A 17,301-nucleotide genomic window follows, 5' to 3' on the forward strand; every position below is an offset into this window, starting at 1 on the left:
ATGTTATATAATATATATATTTTTTGTTATTTGACTTTATTTGATATTGTTTATGTTCAATATATATGAGAAAAAATTACAGAAAATGTACAAAAAGCTTTATTTGGGCCAGCCTTGATTAGTAATCTTTAATATTAAATGAAGGATAGCAATCATAACTTTTTTCCTGTCTTAAAATAATTTTGATTAATCAATTCATAGAAGTTCTTGAACTTACAATATTACAAGACATTTTACTGTTATCAGTGGAAACTTGAGATGTATTTTACCCAAGTAAACATGCTTACAGATGTTTTTAATCACTAACATCATAACTGTTTTTCTTTCTGAAATTTCCTTAAAAAAAAAAAAAACATTTCGGTGACATGGAGCTGTGACATGTATAATGAAGTTTGATTAGTCCCGTTAGTGTTCATTCTGTTTAATATGTTTATGAAATGAAAATATCAACAATGTTTATGTTGTGTTAAATGATTAAAATAAAAGTTCCAGTGATTCCAAAAATACTTTGTTTTTAATTCACCAGTCTGCTCAGCCTGCTGCTGTACATACATATGATCAGAATAAACAGACTCTTAGAAATATTACATTTAAAGTACATTCATTCACAGAGCTTCAGTCAGGCTGATCAGTGCTTGACTGACAGTCAAACTATAAAACACACAAGACAAACAGGAATAAAACATTAAATAGTCTCTTATTTTCAAAAAACAAGGATAAAACTCATACTCTCAGTACAATACAATGATAAAGACCAACAGAGACATAATTATTTACATCCTCCTCAAACATTTCACAGGTGTTTTAGAAAAGACTCGACTCCTCCAGGTTGACCTGGCTATTGCAGCGGTAGCGTTGCGTTAGCATGTTAGCATCTTGGGAGACTTTCGAATTTTTCAGCTGATATTTAACATGATAAGAAGCTTTTGCTTCATTGTTGAAAATCCCTGAACAAGTGACTGAAAAAGTCGTCATAACAGTATTTTTGTCCCTAAACTTCACTGGTTTCATCAGTCTACATTTCCTAATGACTGTTAGCTTGCTAATACATATGCTAATATTTTTTATTACATTTCCAGTAAACACTTGTTAGCATATTACCCACCAATATACCAGCACTTGAATATTGCACCTTTGATTACCAGCTAATGTTTGTTAGCATGAAAAAATCTTACCCACAGGCTAATAATTTAGCATGCTTACACTTATTAGCATGTGAACAGCTAGTGTTTTATTATTATATTTTAATTTAACAGTTAATGTGTGTTGTAAAATAGTAACCATTTACTATTTAGCATACAGATATACCTTAGCATACCAGCACATTAAGAATTTTTTGTGTTTTGGGGTGGTGCTATCTCATGCTAGAACACAAACAGTGAAACTGGCGTATATTTATCATACTATCGCATGTTAGTATAATGCAAATGTTAAAATAGCAGTGGCCTATATGATACATGTAGATATTTCCCTTAAAGCTTTGTGTGATAACAAACAACAGAATGGCTGTTCACTCATTGGCTGTCCGTGTGATCCCTGAAAGAAGAGCCAATCAAATGTCCACTGCCGCCTCATGTGTCTGATTCGTCCTCCAACCTTCAGCTGTGTTCGTCTGATTCGCCGCCGCTCTGCCGCCGTGGCGAGGAGGCAGACTTTATCGAGCTTCCAGCCTCCTGCTGCTGCTTGGAGGAGCTGGACAGGTCGATGGCCACCTCCTCCTCCATGTCCTCCTCCTCCATCTCCAGCAGCTCCTCCTCCTCATGCTCCACGTCGCGTGTCGCCTCCCGCGCCTCGCCACTGGCCCGTCGCTCTGCAGCGTCGCAGAAGGAGTCACAGCGAGTTGAGTCTGACTCCTGAGGGCTGGAACACTTTTTGGACATTTCTAAGGACTTCTTGTGCATCCCTGTGAGGACAGAGACAGAGAGACAAATTCAGTTCAGTCTGCAGGGTTCAGACAGATTTTTACTCTGCTTCAAATGAGATCAAATGCTCTGTTTCAAATTTAACCAGGTTAAAAAAGTCTCAGCTAGTAAGGACATTAGTATATCTGTGGCTGGGAAACATCCTCGGCTCTGTCCAATCAAAGCTGTGTAAACAGGAAGTCCATGTAGCATCACATGGTAGCATAACTTAACAGTGTAAGAGTGAAACTGGATGTAGTTCCATGTCTGAACATAAACACATTTTCATTTCTGACACTATATCTCTATCAACACTGAAGTCTCAGTTAAAACCACCAACTATACATGACTTCATTCACAGTACAGAGCTGCTGCAGTTCGACTCATTGGTCACATCCTAATGACTGAAATGCAACTGACACCTCAGAGTTACATACAATTTATACAGAACATATATCATATGTACATACATGGGATCATAAACTATTTGACATGTGCATGATTTAACTGATGGAGGGGCTCTGTTCGAGACCCACACCTGTGTTATCAGGTGAAGTCTACATGTGGACCTTCTTGGTTACATGTTGAGTTAATCAGAGTTTTTTTTAACTCAGTGTCATTTTTTTAACATCACAACTTGTAGACCAATACTGACGTCTGTGACGTTGCTCCAAATCATTTTACTTTAACGAAAGCTAAAGGTCCAAACTTTAGCTGAATATGAAACAAACTCTTGGTAATGTAATGAAATGAAGTGAGTTGAAGTGGCGTTGAGTGTGTAGAAACTCTGTATTGATGCATGGTGTGGTGCGTGTGCGTGGCACTGACGTGCATGCGGCTCACCGAGCAGCCAGGGGGCGCAGGATCCCATCATGCCGTTCTTGGCGGAGTTGAGGATGGACTCTGGCAGCGGGATGGAGTGTCGCACCATCGCCCCGTACAGACCGTACTCCGCCATGACACTGCTGCGACCCCAACACTTCTCACGTTTTCGCCACTTTGCCCGCCGGTTCTGGAACCAGACCTGGAAAAAAAACAAAAACATTCAAAACCAGACCTGGAAAAATACAACAAACTATTGCAGTTACTTTTTTTTTTTTTTTTTTTTTTGTGATCGGTTGCACCAAAGACTTCATAGATTGCTCATTTGAACAATTTAAGTCAGTAGAAAAAGTCAAACTATGCAACATTTGACAGGGAAAAGTCAGAAATATCAGGAATATTTCTCAGATAAAAAACTTCAGCTGCTCATGAAGACTGTGAGATTTGGCTGAAAGCTCCAGAAAAATCAAGTGACTGGACGTTAAGATTCTTTTTGTATTTGATCAGATTTTTTCTTTTGTTCTTACGACCCCTCAAATGTCCCTTGTGACCCACTGGAGGGCCCTGAGCCTCACAATGGGAACCGCATTGTGACACATGAATGTAGTTTTTAGACAGAGTTGACGGGATCAATTATTTGATATTTATTTTCATAGAAACAATAATGTGACAGGATTTTCTTCCCTCACTTACAAAGATCATCTCTGTTATAATTAATAACAGAAAATATTTCATATTTAATGTTTCCCTTGAGCTTCATTTGACCTTTTAGAAAATGAAAATCTGCATCAACATGAAGCCAAACGTCTGGACGTTTGTCATGAAGCGTCTGATCTGTGAGTCTCCGGCTGATCAGGGATCGATCAGTGTCAGTCTGGATCTGATCAGCTGCGTATTGATGATGTCTCACCTGTATTCTGTCTTCGGGCAGCTCCGTCTTCATGGCCAGCATCTCTCGGGCGTAGACGTCGGGGTAGTGAGCTTCATGGAAAGCTTTCTCCAGCTCCTCCAGCTGGTGGGAGGTGAACACCGTCCTGCAGGCGGAGAACAGCTCCATCAGCTGCTTGCACACAGTAACATGCTGCTTTCAGCAGATTTTATTTCTCTGGAGGCTTCTGTCATCAAACTTTTCTTACTGTCTGAATGTCAAATAGCTGCTTTAAAATGGACTCATTTATTCCCTCAAGCTTCAGTAACGAAATGATTTTTTTTTTTCATTTATAACAAATCTTTATTTAAAAAACTGATTTCCTTCTGTACTTTTTAAATGATCCATTGTTTTGCTGCATTGTTTTTAAATGAGCAGAAATCACTCTTAATGTGTTTCTCATTACATTTAAATGTATGTTGCTGCATTTTCATTACAAACATTTTAAAAACCAGTCTGATTAGAAAAAGCTAAAAAAAAAAAAAAGAATCATTTCAGTCCCAATTAAAAGCGAGAATTAATTTATTCTGACGACATCAATCATCTCTGGAAAATAATCCATCAATAATAATTGATGTGTAGTGTTTTTCTGAATTTAAGAATGTTGAATCAACACGTTTTGTTGCACACGTTACATTTGTGTGGATTTTATTTACAGCAGCAGAAAGTCTTCCTCACCTGTGTCTCCTCTTCTTCCTCTTCTGAGAGTTGGCGGAGTTTTTGGAGTCGTTGCGGTCAGACAGACACTCTTCATCTGCAGAGCAAACAGATCGATCATCAACAAACTCCTCAAACTGATCAGCTGTCAATGTTTCATCATTTATTCATCTGATAATAACTGTCCATTAAGGAGGCTTCACGCGCAAAAAAAGAGAGAACATGATTGGATGTTTGTCGCCAATTAAGCAAAAGTAACTAAACACCTGCTGAGTCTTTATTTCATGTTTCCTCCTGATTGATGGACGCTGATATTATTATTATTTAAATCATTTCAGGAGTTTTTGTTTTTTAATTGAAGCGGCAAAACGTGGATTTTAAGAAGCTGAAAGCTTCAGTTTTACAAAAACGATCGTGACAGTGAAACCCGAGCCGAGCCGAACTGAAATCCACTTTTTAAAAATCAGAACCAAACAACGCAAAAACTGTATTTAAAGGAAAAACGAAAAAATCTAGATAAAGGTTTTAGAAAGCCGAGCCGAACCGAGCCGAGCTTAAACCTTTTTTTACAGAAACACAGAGACAAATCGCACTTTATGGAAAAAAAATAATACTAATAAAAAGTGAAATCAGCTTTTAATTGGCTGTGTAAAAACCAGAGTTAGCCCCAAGTGACAAACATCCTGTTTCAGGTCACAGCTCCACGTTAAAACACTCAGTTAGAAAAACTCGAGCCGAGCCGAGCCGAGCCGAGGCCTACCGGAGTACGCGTCCCTCTGGGCCTCCAGGTTCTGCAGGTAGTGGCTGTCGGCCCGGGCCTGCAGCAGCGGCAGGTGTCCCGGCAGGAAGCAGGGCGCTCCGGCGGGCTGCTGCGCCGCCAGACTGCACAGGAAGCCGAGGCCCAGCGGCAGCGACCCTCCCGGGAAGGAGAACCCGCCGAGTCCGCCGCCGCCTCCCTGCGGCTCCGCCCCGGGCCCGGAGCCCGCCACCGACAGGCCCGAACCCGGGGGCCCGCCGGGCTGCTGTCGAGCCTGCAGGTCGGACTCAAGGCCCAGCAGGTCGGTGATGGCAAAGCCTTTGGACCGGAACCCGGAGCCGTGCAACCGGGATTTATCGATCCCAAAACCCGGAGATAACATCTTCACTTTGGGCTTCTCGTCACCCACTTCGTCCCGAGCCGTCATACTGCTCATCAGGAAGCTGAACTCTGATCCTTCTCCAGTGAGGATGATGATGAGGATGATGGGCAGACCGGGACGGTCCGGGTGGCGGGCTCTCTTTATGTGGCCCCGGGCTCCGGGGATCACAGCAGCATCCAATCAGAAGTGAGAGCTGCAGCGGGGAGTTTCCTCTTCTCAATCCCGGAGGATTAATTGCCACCAATTTTCCTTCAATCCGATCAGGATTTTCTGCCATCGGACAGAAGAGGAGAGTTTTTAATTTCTGTTGTTTGTGTTTGATCAGAGGAGGAGAGACAGCGGCTCCACATCACTTTACCTTTCATTCAGCTCTCCATCAGTGACAGACGAGCATCCGGGCCAGCGTTCATTTATCAGAAAGAGGAAAATATCCGACAGGTGTTTACATTCTGCACCGATCAGGACACTTTCTGTCATTTCCATCATCAGCCGAGAATTTAATTTAATTTAACATAGAACAGGTTTAAAGTTTACTGCCACCTGCAGAATAAACAGACGACATTTCACACAATAATGAGGAAAAGAGGGAAATTATAATAGAATAAAAACATTAAATAGTCTGGATTTTATCAGCTATAAACACAGATTTCTCATTTTTTACGTTTTAGTGATGAGAAGACATTTAAATGTTTTATCTTTCAGCAGGCTGCAGCAGGTGCTCAGTTATACCCAACAAACAGGAATAAAACAGTTAATTAGAGCTGAAACCTTCACAGGCTGGAAGGGAAACATGTGGCCACATTAATGCCGATTTTTATTTTTAAAAAATACAACATATCAGCAAATATCAGCAGTGGAAGAAATCTGCTACTTCAGTACAAGCAGTAATACCAACGAGTAGAAATACTCTGTCCTGCATTCAAAATATTACAGAAGCTTCAAAACATATTTAAAGTTAAAAAAAAAAGAAAAAAATAGTAAAAGTATTCATTATTCAGAATAATTTACAATATAATAATTGCATCAATAATTATAATTATTGTGCATTCATGTGTTCATCACTTCATGTTGCAGCTGGAAAAGGTGGAGCTCATTTTAACGACTTAATCTTTTAAATTTCTCCCCCAGGATCAATAAATAAATTTTATCTCAATGTCTAAAAATATGTCATATTTTATTTGTTGAATAAACAGCATTAATTATCTATAAAGTAACCAAGGTAGCAAATAAATACAGTGAAGTAAAATAATATTTAGACTCGTGTCAATATAATATAATATAATATAATATAATATAAACTCTGCTGATGTAGCAGAAGCTGCAGTGAAATGTTCTTCACACTCAAAGAAAATCATTATTCCTTTTATTTAATAATCCCATTTGATTTTTAACGATGCTCTGTTTGTCTTTTTGTCTAAATGTCGATGAAGCAGCTCTTTAAACTCATTTGCCTTAATTTGACATTCAAAACATAAAGAAAGACTCGTGTTAATAACATTAATGGCGTCTCATTTTAGGTCCATTTAAATGATTCCTAGCTGTAATCTTTAATCTCCTTTGCATTTGATTTGGACTCTCAGTGAAACGCTGACGTCACGTTTGGATTCACAATAAAAAGGAAATAAAAACAGAGAGAGATTAAAGAGTTGAAAAACAGCCTGAAATTTGCTTTAATTATCTCTGATAAGCAGATTCCTCTAATTGCTTTTTAAAACCAGTTGACCATTTTTACCTTCTTACACACACACACACACACACACACACACACACACACACACACACACACTCTCTGCCTGCCAGCCTGCAGTCAATCCCCAGGGATTAAACACTAACTTGGCCCTAATTTTACAAACTGACTTTCATCATGAGGAGCTTCGTTTTCTGTTCAGCTCGACGATAACTGACCGTCTGTCTGCAGAGTGTGTGTGCTTTATTATGAAGCCTGTGTGTGTGCGCGTGTGTGTGTGTGCATGCGTGTGCAGTATGCCATTACATGTGGGTGTTTATTTAATGTATTTCAGAAATGACACATTTTCTTCAAACAAGTGAACAAAAAAAAGATTTTTTTGTCTTAAATTTCAATGAGCTTGTTTTAAAAAAGAGAAAGGGAGGAAATAGAGAAGAAGTCAGTTTTCTTCACTGGAAATTATTTTTTATTATTATTCAGTAAACAATCTTATTGGAATATTCTCAGAGCTCAAAACAAAGAAAAGAAGACATTACGTCCTCAAAGGACTGAAGTGAATAAGAAGAAGAAGAAGACGAAGAAGAAAAAAGAAAATTACAGATACTGTGATAAGACTTGTAGACTGACTGGAGGAACAATCAGAGCGATCAGGCTGATGAAGGTGATGCTGGTGAAGGTGAGGCTGATGAAGATGAGGCTGATGAAGATGAGGCTGGTGAGGGTCAGGCTGATGAAGATGATGCTGGTGAGGGTCAGGCTGATGAAGATGAGGCTGGTGAGGGTCAGGCTGATGAAGATGAGGCTGGTGAGGGTCAGGCTGATGAAGATGAGGCTGGTGAGGGTCAGGCTGATGAAGATCTTTGACAGTCTCAGTGATGGAACAAGCTGGAGGGAGTTAGTGTTGATCTGCTGCAGCTGAAACATGTTCAGTTTGTCCACCTCCAGGAAAACACTGCAAACGGCTCCACGCTGACTCCAGACCAGCTGCTGGCTCGCACTCGTCTTCCGGTTTTTACAGGAAACGTTTTGTTGGCTTCCTGCTTGTCACCATCAGGACAGAGTGAAACACAAATCACCATCTTGATCACACATGATCCTTTTCTCATGAACAAGACAAATTGAGTCCAGCAGGCTGCAGGTCGTCCGGACAGCAGCACCGACATGCACCAATCACAGAGGAGGTTTCAGAAAGCAACTGCTCTGAACCCTTCGCTCAGCAGGTAACGCTGCACCGTAACAAGTTCCTTTAATGGCAGTAATCCTTTAATGTAACCAGTTACTTTAAAAAGTAAAGTAAGAGTTCTTAAAGAGGCTCTTTAAGGTCTGATTGATGTATTACAGCTCTTATTTGAGCCTTCTGTTTTCATTTCATCTGTTATACTGCTGAAACACACACACACACACACACACACACACACACACACACACACACACACACCAGCTTCACCCATTCTTCTTCTGCAGTTTTATCTGCAGTCGTAAAAAACAGTGACGCAGCTTCAGATTATAAAGGTTTTCACAAAATCAGAACATCAGTTTGACTCGTGTAAGCTGAAAAGAAGGTGCTGAGGTTGGATTAAACTCTGTGTGTGTGTGTGTGTGTGTGTGTGTGTGTGTGTGTGTGTGTGTGTGTGCATGCTCCACAGAAACTTATGTTCATTTTTAAAACAATGTGGATTACCATTATATGAAGAAGGAGATTGATTGATTATGTGGGTTTGAATAATCTTCAGATTAAGGTCTTTTATTCTTGTGGCTCCTCTGAGCTTTTTATCCTCGTCCAGAGTTTTATCTTCATCCTTCATGTCTTTATTGTTTTATTTCTGCCTTTTGTAATTAATTTGCCTGCCGTCTGTGTGCAGGGGCTGAGCGTTGCGTGTTGAAGGACTGTAATCATCACTAATCAGAGATCAGGTTTAAAGCTCACCGATTGACTCGCTGACATCCGTTGAGTCACTAAATGTACAGCAGAGCTCAGTCAGGTGATGTAACCCCGCCGGTCCTCTGCGGCGGCCATGTTGGAGGTCCTCAGGTTGCTGTGCATCAGATTCACACAGTGACAACATGCATCAAGTCCGGGATGAAACCGTCACACCTGCTGACACTGTGGCCCGGTCCAGTCTGCAGCAGGTTTAGACCCACAGACTCAAACACCTGACAGGTGAGGGTACAGGCGGTCAGAGACAGAGCAGGTGAGGCAGGTGAGAGTAAGTGACAAGCTGACGGAGAATCAGAGTGAACGGATACAGCCAGGTGTGCAGGGGGCGGGGCAGGTCAGTGGCAGCAGAGCTCACCTGAAGGTGACAGAGAGGAAGTAGAATGACTTCCTGTCTCTGTTGATCTCTTTGATCCGAAACTGCATTATTATCATTAAGACCTTTATTTTGAAAGCTTTATTTCTGTTAATTTCATCGGTCTTCACGTGATGATCCGATCCGTTTCTGCTCTTTGTTTTTTTTTTGTATCTCCAGATTTACATGTGAGGTCTTTTCAAACTCCCTTCCTGGACATGTTTCATTTGGTGATGATGACTACCTGCTCCTCTTCGCGCCCTCTGCGGCCGCTGACTGAATCCAGAGATGGGTTCATTGATTTTGTTGGCGTGGACGGATCGTCGCTGAAAGGAGGAGGCGGGTTTCCCCTGAGAGCTGCTTTGTTTCGGTGAGGCGTTTCACATAAAGACCACCAGCTTCTGCTCTGTCGCTGATCCATTCATGAGCCCGTGTGACTGTTGGTGCTGAGGAGAGGAAACAGGCTGTTGGAGTCACTCTGAGCTGACCGTAGATTCAAAACATGAAGAGCTTTCACCTCCAGACCTGAGACCAGACCAGAGACCAGAGACCAGAGACCAGAGACCAGAGACCAGAGGCCTGAGACCAGAGACCAGAGACCAGAGACCAGAGACCAGAGACCTGAGGCCTGAGACCAGACCAGAGACCAGAGACCAGAGACCAGAGACCAGAGGCCTGAGACCTGAGACCAGAGACCAGAGACCAGAGGCCTGAGACCTGAGACCAGAGGCCTGAGATCTGAGACCAGAGACCAGAGACCAGAGACCAGAGACCAGAGACCTGAGGCCTGAGACCAGACCAGAGACCAGAGACCAGAGACCAGAGACCAGAGGCCTGAGACCTGAGACCAGAGACCAGAGACCAGAGGCCTGAGAACAGAGACCAGAGGCCTGAGATCTGAGACCAGAGACCAGAGACCAGAGACCAGAGGCCTGAGACCAGAGACCAGAGACCAGAGGCCTGAGATCTGAGACCAGAGACCAGAGACCAGAGACCAGAGACCAGAGACCTGAGGCCTGAGACCAGAGATCAGAGACCAGAGACCAGAGGCCTGAGACCAGAGACCAGAGACCAGAGACCAGAGGCCTGAGACCAGAGACCAAAGACCAGAGGCCTGAGACCAGAGACCTGAGACCTGAGACCAGAGATCAGAGACCAGAGACCAGAGACCTGAGACCGGAGACCGGAGACCAGAGACCAGAGACCAGAGACCTGAGGCCTGAGACCAGAGACCTGAGACCAGAGGCCTGAGACCAGAGGCCTGAAACCAGAGACCAGAGACCAGAGGCCTGAGACCAGAGACCAGAGACCAGAGACCAGAAACCAGAGACCAGAGGCCTGAGACCTGAGACCAGAGGCCTGAGACCGGAGACCAGAGATCAGAGACCGGAGACCAGAGACCAGAGACCAGAGACCTGAGGCCTGAGACCAGAGACCTGAGACCAGAGGCCTGAGACCAGAGGCCTGAAACCAGAGACCAGAGACCAGAGGCCTGAGACCTGAGACCGGAGACCAGAGGCCTGAGGTCACCAGTAAAACCAGTTTAAAGGACCAGAAGGATTCACTGGTTTCCTGTGAAAATCAGATTTTCATTGATTTTCTCGCTTTAGAAAATAATCGGCTTTGATTTCTGCGTATAAACTTTGCTGTTCCTGAGCTGAAACTGTCGTTTTGCTCCTCACAGGAGGCTCTAACGTTTCCAGCTGCTGAGTGTGTTAAACTGACTGTGCACAGTGTTAATGAGACCAATTAAAGCAGCAGCTGTAATCAAATTAACGACATGTTGCCGGTGCGTGCGGCAGCTCCGGCCGGCTGTAAGCGATAGCAGTAATTCAGCCGGCAGACGGCCGCAGCTCCCCGCGGCTTTTGTTGTTCATTGTTGTTGCTGCTCTATTGTTTACCACCGGCAACGGCAACAATAGTCTGGCCACGCGTCCAAACCCCCCGACCCCCACCGGTCCCCACCTACAGCCCTCTGTGGCCCACTAATTATTCATAAATGCACATTTATGCAAATAGCTGGGATAGATTAACCTAATTCAGTGCTGTAAACAACTCCTGGGCCGGGATTACAGTTTTAAATTAGACTGGAGTCTGTGTCTGGAAGTCTGGACCATATACTCTTATATGAGGTCTGAGCCCCCCTGACACACACACACACACACACACACACACACACACACACACACACACACACCCTCATTTACATTCTGTAATCTCAGCCCTTAAAGTGCATGAGGCCAAGCCAGACAAACAACAGCATCCAGGGAAAGCTACAGTCTGTCTGGTGCCATTAGCGCTAATGGCTAATGATTAAAAAATTTAATACTGTATGGAGACTCGGTGTGTCTGGACCGTTTCTTTAGCCGAACGCCGCCGAGGCATCAGGCGTCACGCCACCTGCAACACATGATGCCAACGCGTGCCGCTTTGCTCAATAAGCTAGATGCATTATGCTAATTTAAAGCTCGACCCAAATGGACGATGACATGTTGGACAGGGGTCGCTTTGTTGTCTTAATGAACTTTATTAGTGACTTCCTGTTTCCTGTGACGAGCCAATCGAAGAAAAGCACAAACATTTCAAGTTCAAAATGTTTGCTGAACTCCGCGCTTTGCTTTCCCATCAGTCCACAGTTTCACTGTCTCACTGCACATGGAGACACTTTCCCGAGCTGATACCTTCGACCTTTGACCCTGACCCTGAGACCCCCCCTCCCCCCCGACCCTAATCCTGACGCTTCAGCTGCCGCTCACAGAGATTTGACGGTGTGTCGAGGAGACGACAGGAACTTGTTGAAAACAGAGGAAGTTTGTGTTAATATAATGCAGGAGTGTGTATGGAGGTACTCAGGGGTCTCAGGACGGGGTCACAGACCCCTGAGGGGCTATCAGGCGTCTCAGGCCGGGGTCCTGGGATCTCATACGATGCACTACACACTCAATATGTGTTCTATCGTTCAACATATGTTTGTATATGTAAAAAATAGCATGGATCTGCTCAAACGTGCTGGTCGGCGTGGAAGTGACGCGCACGCCGCTTTCTGAGAGCCTCCATGGAGATGCGTCATCGTGGTAACCCATGCCAATCAGCAGCAGTTACAATATTAACAATAAACATATAACATATAATACATGTTGATATGCTTCAAGAAGATCTATAAGAAGAACACGAGTCTCAGATGAACTCGTTACTCCAGCAGTTTTAATACGTAGCGTGTGAAATCTAATGGTTCAGGTTAATTTACTGTGATCACGAGTTCGACAATCGGAACAGTTTCTGTCTGTCTGTCTGTCTGTCTTTGTCTGTCTGTCTCTCTATCTGTCTGTCTGTCTCTGTCTGTCCGTCTCTGTCTGTCCGTCTGTCCTTCTGTCCGTCTGTCTGTCTGTCTGTCCGTCTCTCTGTCTGTCTGTCTGTCTCTCTGTCTCTCTGTCTGTCTGTCTGTCCGTCTGTCTGTCCGTCTCTCTGTCTGTCTGTCTGTCTGTCTCTCTCTGTCTGTCCGTCCGTCCGTCTGTCTGTCTGTCTCTCTCTCTGTCTCTCTCTCTGTCTGTCTGTCTGTCTCTCTGTCTCTCTGTCTGTCTGTCTGTCTGTCTCTGTCTGTCTGTCTGTCTGTCTGTCTGTCTGTCTCTCTCTCTGTCTGTCTGTCTGTCTGTCTGTCTGTCTCTCTGTCTGTCTAATTAACCTCCTCTCTGGTCAGTTAGCTGCTGCTGTCTGTCACTTCCACTCCACCCGTCCTCCCCCCGTCCTCCATCTCATCCTTTCCATCTCTCTCCGTCCCTCTCTCCTCCATCTGTCACTCTTTTTTCTTTCACTCCCTCCTCCCCCCCCCCCCCCCGCCCCCCCCCCCCCAGCTGCCTCACTGTGATGATTAGTCAGAAACCATCAAGTCAGAGGGAGGAGGGAATTCCAGGACTGAACACCAAGAACAACCTCCAGACCTTCATCAGTCAGGTGTCTTCCTCACTTGTTATACCCGTGTAAAGGACAGACAGGTGAGCACACAGGTGTACAAAGGAGGAAATGCCAAAGCGTGAGAACTGGATTCAAAGATGGCTGACTTCCTGTTGGCTCGCTGCACTCATGAGCGAGATTAAATTATTGACACGGATTTTGCAGATTTTCTGAATTCTATGTGATTTTTTTCAGTTTTGTTTGTGATGCTCTTTTTTGCACAGGTGGAGAAAATGTTTTTGGGTCAGTGTGCGTCATGTGATGAAGCTGTGACCACCACGCCAAAATCCCCTGACAGCACAGAGCTGCTGCTGAAAGCCCCTCAGCGTGTGAAAGACACTTTCCAAGAGAAAACTAGTATGTCAGCCTAAAGCCTGTCAGGGCACCACTACCACCTGCACGGTGAGAGTCACATGACTAGCTTGAAGTCTGTTTCCCCCTGAATTGTGTCTTTCAGTGTGTCTCCAGGTGCGACCCTCTGTGGGCGGGGTCTTGGGTTATGGTTAGCCATCCCAGAGGTAACTGGTTCAGGTTTGGATCAGGCTGCTGGACCTCTGGATTCTGCATTTTACAAAAACTTTCAAACATACTTGAATCTCTTTATATGTTTTCTGTGTGTGCGTGCGTGCCTCTGCGTGTGTGTGTGTGTGGACACGTATTCCTCACGCTGTGGGGACAAAAAGGTCCCCATTATGTGAATCATTTAATTTTAGGGTAAAGACTTGGGTTAGGGTTAGGTGAGCGGTTATGGTTGTGCTAAGTCTCCAGGAAATGAATGTAAGTCTATGTGCTCAAAAGTGATGAAAACCCAACGTGTGTGTGTGTGTGTGTGTGTGTGTGTGTGTGTGTGTGTGTGTGTGTGTGTGTGTGTGTGTTTGATAAGAGAAATGTGTGTGTGTGTGTGCGTGCGTGCATGTGTGTGTGCGTCAGGATTAGCACAAACGAGGCTAAGAACAGATTGGAGGAGAATTGAGGAGAGAATAAGACGACAATCGGTTTAAAAATCTCAAATATTAAATTACGAGCAGACACTGAAGGATTGACCGTGAACAGCTGACGTGAAGCGACAGTCAGAGTGAAGCTGGAGGAGAATGAAGTTCACACTTTGATCCGTTAACAACTTTAATCATTATTTCTCTGCTGGTCTCAGATGTTCCTGCTGCTGTCGCTGAACTTTACTGGAAAGAAGAAGAAGAAGATGTTCTTCATCCTGCCTCAAACTCACAGTCCTGAAGCTCAGTCAGTGAAGTACTAATGAGTACAATGAGTACTCATTAGTACTCATTAGTACTGCTGCTGCACCACATTCAGAGGGAAATACTATGCTCTGTACTGCATTTATTTGACAGCTTCTCCTGCTGCTGCTGCTGCTGCTGCTGCTCCTCCTCCTCCTCCTCCTCATCATCATCCTCATCATCATCATCTCACTCTCCTTCTGCCTCTGTTTCCTCGAGGCTCCGTCCTGTAAATAATCCCACGGCTCCTAATCTGCTGTAAACTCTATAGGTGCAGTTTTTACTGCAATCTGACAGATCCTCCAACAGATCCTGCACAGTGTGGGGGCAGGGGGTGGGGTGGGTGGGGGGTGGTGTGTGTGTGTGTGGGGGGGGGGGGGGGGGGGGGGGTCATTTTGTTGATTACTGATGTTAAGGGAAAAACATATGGTTCAGTGTTTGCATGCTTCAAACAAATCACAGCGAGAAGAGTCTGAAATAATCCACAAATGAAGAAGATTTATGTGCAGAATTGCACTTTTCTGTTCTTCCTCTTTCCCAGAATGCACCAGCTGTGACCTCCCAGATTTATTCCCGGCCTGCAGTAATAATAATAATCCATTGTGTTTTAATGTCTTACTTATTGCTTCAATCAAAGGCTTGGATTTGTTTTCATGACCTCACTCTTCATCTTCATTACTTTCACTCTGTGGCTGCAGCTGATCGTCCACAAAACCTTCCAGTACTGCGATACCAGCTTTTACTTAAGTAAAAGTACCAATAACACAATGTAAAAGTACTCCACTACAAGTAGTCCTGCATTCACAATCCAACAGCAGTACTCTCAGCTTCATGTTAAAGTATCAGCAGTAAAAGTACAGATGTACATTCAGCGGGTGTGAAAGTAATAAATTACATTTTCTCCCGTTACTGCAAGACGGTACTTTATTAATCAATATCACTAAGGTACTTTTTATCACAAGGACTGCATTTTGGTACATTTTAAGTCCCATCTGTTACACAATTTACATGAAAAAGTGAAGACAGAAGTCTGCTCACCTGTCTGTCTGTGCTCACCTGTCTGTCTGTGTTCACCTGTCTGTCTGTGCTCACCTGTCTGTCTGTGTTCACCTGTCTGTCTGTGCTCACCTGTCTGTGCTCACCTGTCTGTCTGTGCTCACCTGGTTATACTGGCACACAGAGGTTGAGTGGACTGGTAATACTGTGACAGAGAGTGGGTATACATACACGTAGTTGTACTCTGTTGTGTATCACATGTACAGATGAAAAACTACGTGATCACATTAAATTACACCCTTAATCGACGCCAACATGGCTGAAACAGAGGAGCCATCTGATTGGCTCAGATGATGATAATCCTGTTGTGAAGTTCCACCATGACGAGCAGCTTCAGCAGACTCTTTGTTACTGTCACAACGTGCAGACGTGTTTCTCATGAAAACTATTTAAAACAAGATACACTTGTGTTTTCATCAGAAACACATTGCAGAACCTTAATTTTAATGTTGTTTTAGCTTCATATACAAGAATGATTACTTTTACGTGCATTGAAAGTTATTTATGTTTAGAGTCATTAATACATATCTGTGACTACGACTGATCTGCCTTCTTCTTCTTCTCCTTCTTGGTGCTAAATATCTCATATCAACAGTTTCAATCTGAAGCACTGACATGATTTTTGTTTTCAAACTGGAAGCTGGAACCAGATCATATTTGCATTTTTCTTGGAGAAATGGAGACATTTGAGTGAAAAGCAGTTTTCAGGGGTCACATGACGAGCAGGATTATCTGTGTTTCAGTACAAACAGAAAGTCACAGTGTTTCCTAGAAGAGATGGTGAACACTCCTGTGCTGCTGTTTAAGTAACCAACAATCATCCATCTATCTGTCTGTCTGCAGGATCAGTGCTGCCTTCAGGGTCCATGACACTCTGCCTGTCAATAACACCTAAATTAAGCAAATTGCGGCAGAAAGAGAAAAACAATCATTGTTGGAGCGCTCAGATCAGATCAGACAGGTTCTCCTTCATCTCTTCATATTCGCTGCTTATCTCATTGTAGCCTCCAATCCAAGTTAGCAGGGATTATCTCCCATGGAAAGGGCATTAAGAGGCGGATAACCTCAGTTTGGAAGCAGTTAATCTACCCGCATGTTAATGAGTCTTGTAGTGGATTGCTTAAATTAAAAGCAAATATCAACAGTCATTTGGCTAAAGGAGGCCCAGCGAGCGCCTGGCCTCAATCACAATGCATTAAGTGATTTGAGTCGCCGGGTCGTTGCAGTAATCATGTAATGTGAGTGAAAAACAATAAAATTAACAGGTTATCAGGAAATTAAGTCGCTGGGGGGAAGAAGAGGGGCAGACGAGTTTCTGTGAGGATACAAACAGGATTTCCATCTCTGAATTATTCAACTTTACCCACTGAAAATGATCTGATGGTGAAAACCTGCAAAATCTGTCATTTAAAGGAAGAAGCAACAAGCAAATGAGCTTTAAAGAAACTGAAGAAACTGTGGTGCCAATTTTTAATATGATCACACTGACGAATGACTCATTAACAGTCAATAAAGTCATTATTTACAGCTGAAGAACATTTTATAGACAAAGTGATGCTGAAAAAGCGTCTGGTTAAGATCCAGATGATCAAATCTAGGAAAATATTCAGTCTAAAACACTTTAATACTCTATG

The 17,301-nt window shown here is 43.6% G+C and overlaps 1 protein-coding gene across 2 annotated transcripts; it reads right to left on the reverse strand.

Moving 5' to 3' along the window:
- Positions 1-495: 495 nt before the first annotated feature.
- vsx1 (visual system homeobox 1 homolog, chx10-like) lies at positions 496-5,549 on the reverse strand. 2 transcript variants are annotated; one of them, XM_076743229.1, is made up of 5 exons: positions 5,069-5,549; positions 4,330-4,405; positions 3,634-3,757; positions 2,745-2,925; positions 496-1,903 (listed from the first exon to the last, which is right to left on the reverse strand). In XM_076743229.1, the coding sequence occupies exons 1-5, from the start codon at positions 5,499-5,501 to the stop codon at positions 1,599-1,601; spliced, it is 1,119 nt and encodes a 372-aa protein (XP_076599344.1). In that variant the 5' UTR covers positions 5,502-5,549; the 3' UTR covers positions 496-1,598. The 2 variants fall into 2 exon arrangements, with proteins under 2 accessions (XP_076599344.1, XP_076599343.1); XM_076743228.1 differs by having other exon boundaries at positions 2,730-2,925.
- Positions 5,550-17,301: the final 11,752 nt, after the last annotated feature.

This window comes from Chaetodon auriga, chromosome 11, assembly GCF_051107435.1.
Source record: "Chaetodon auriga isolate fChaAug3 chromosome 11, fChaAug3.hap1, whole genome shotgun sequence".
NCBI lineage: Eukaryota > Metazoa > Chordata > Actinopteri > Chaetodontiformes > Chaetodontidae > Chaetodon > Chaetodon auriga.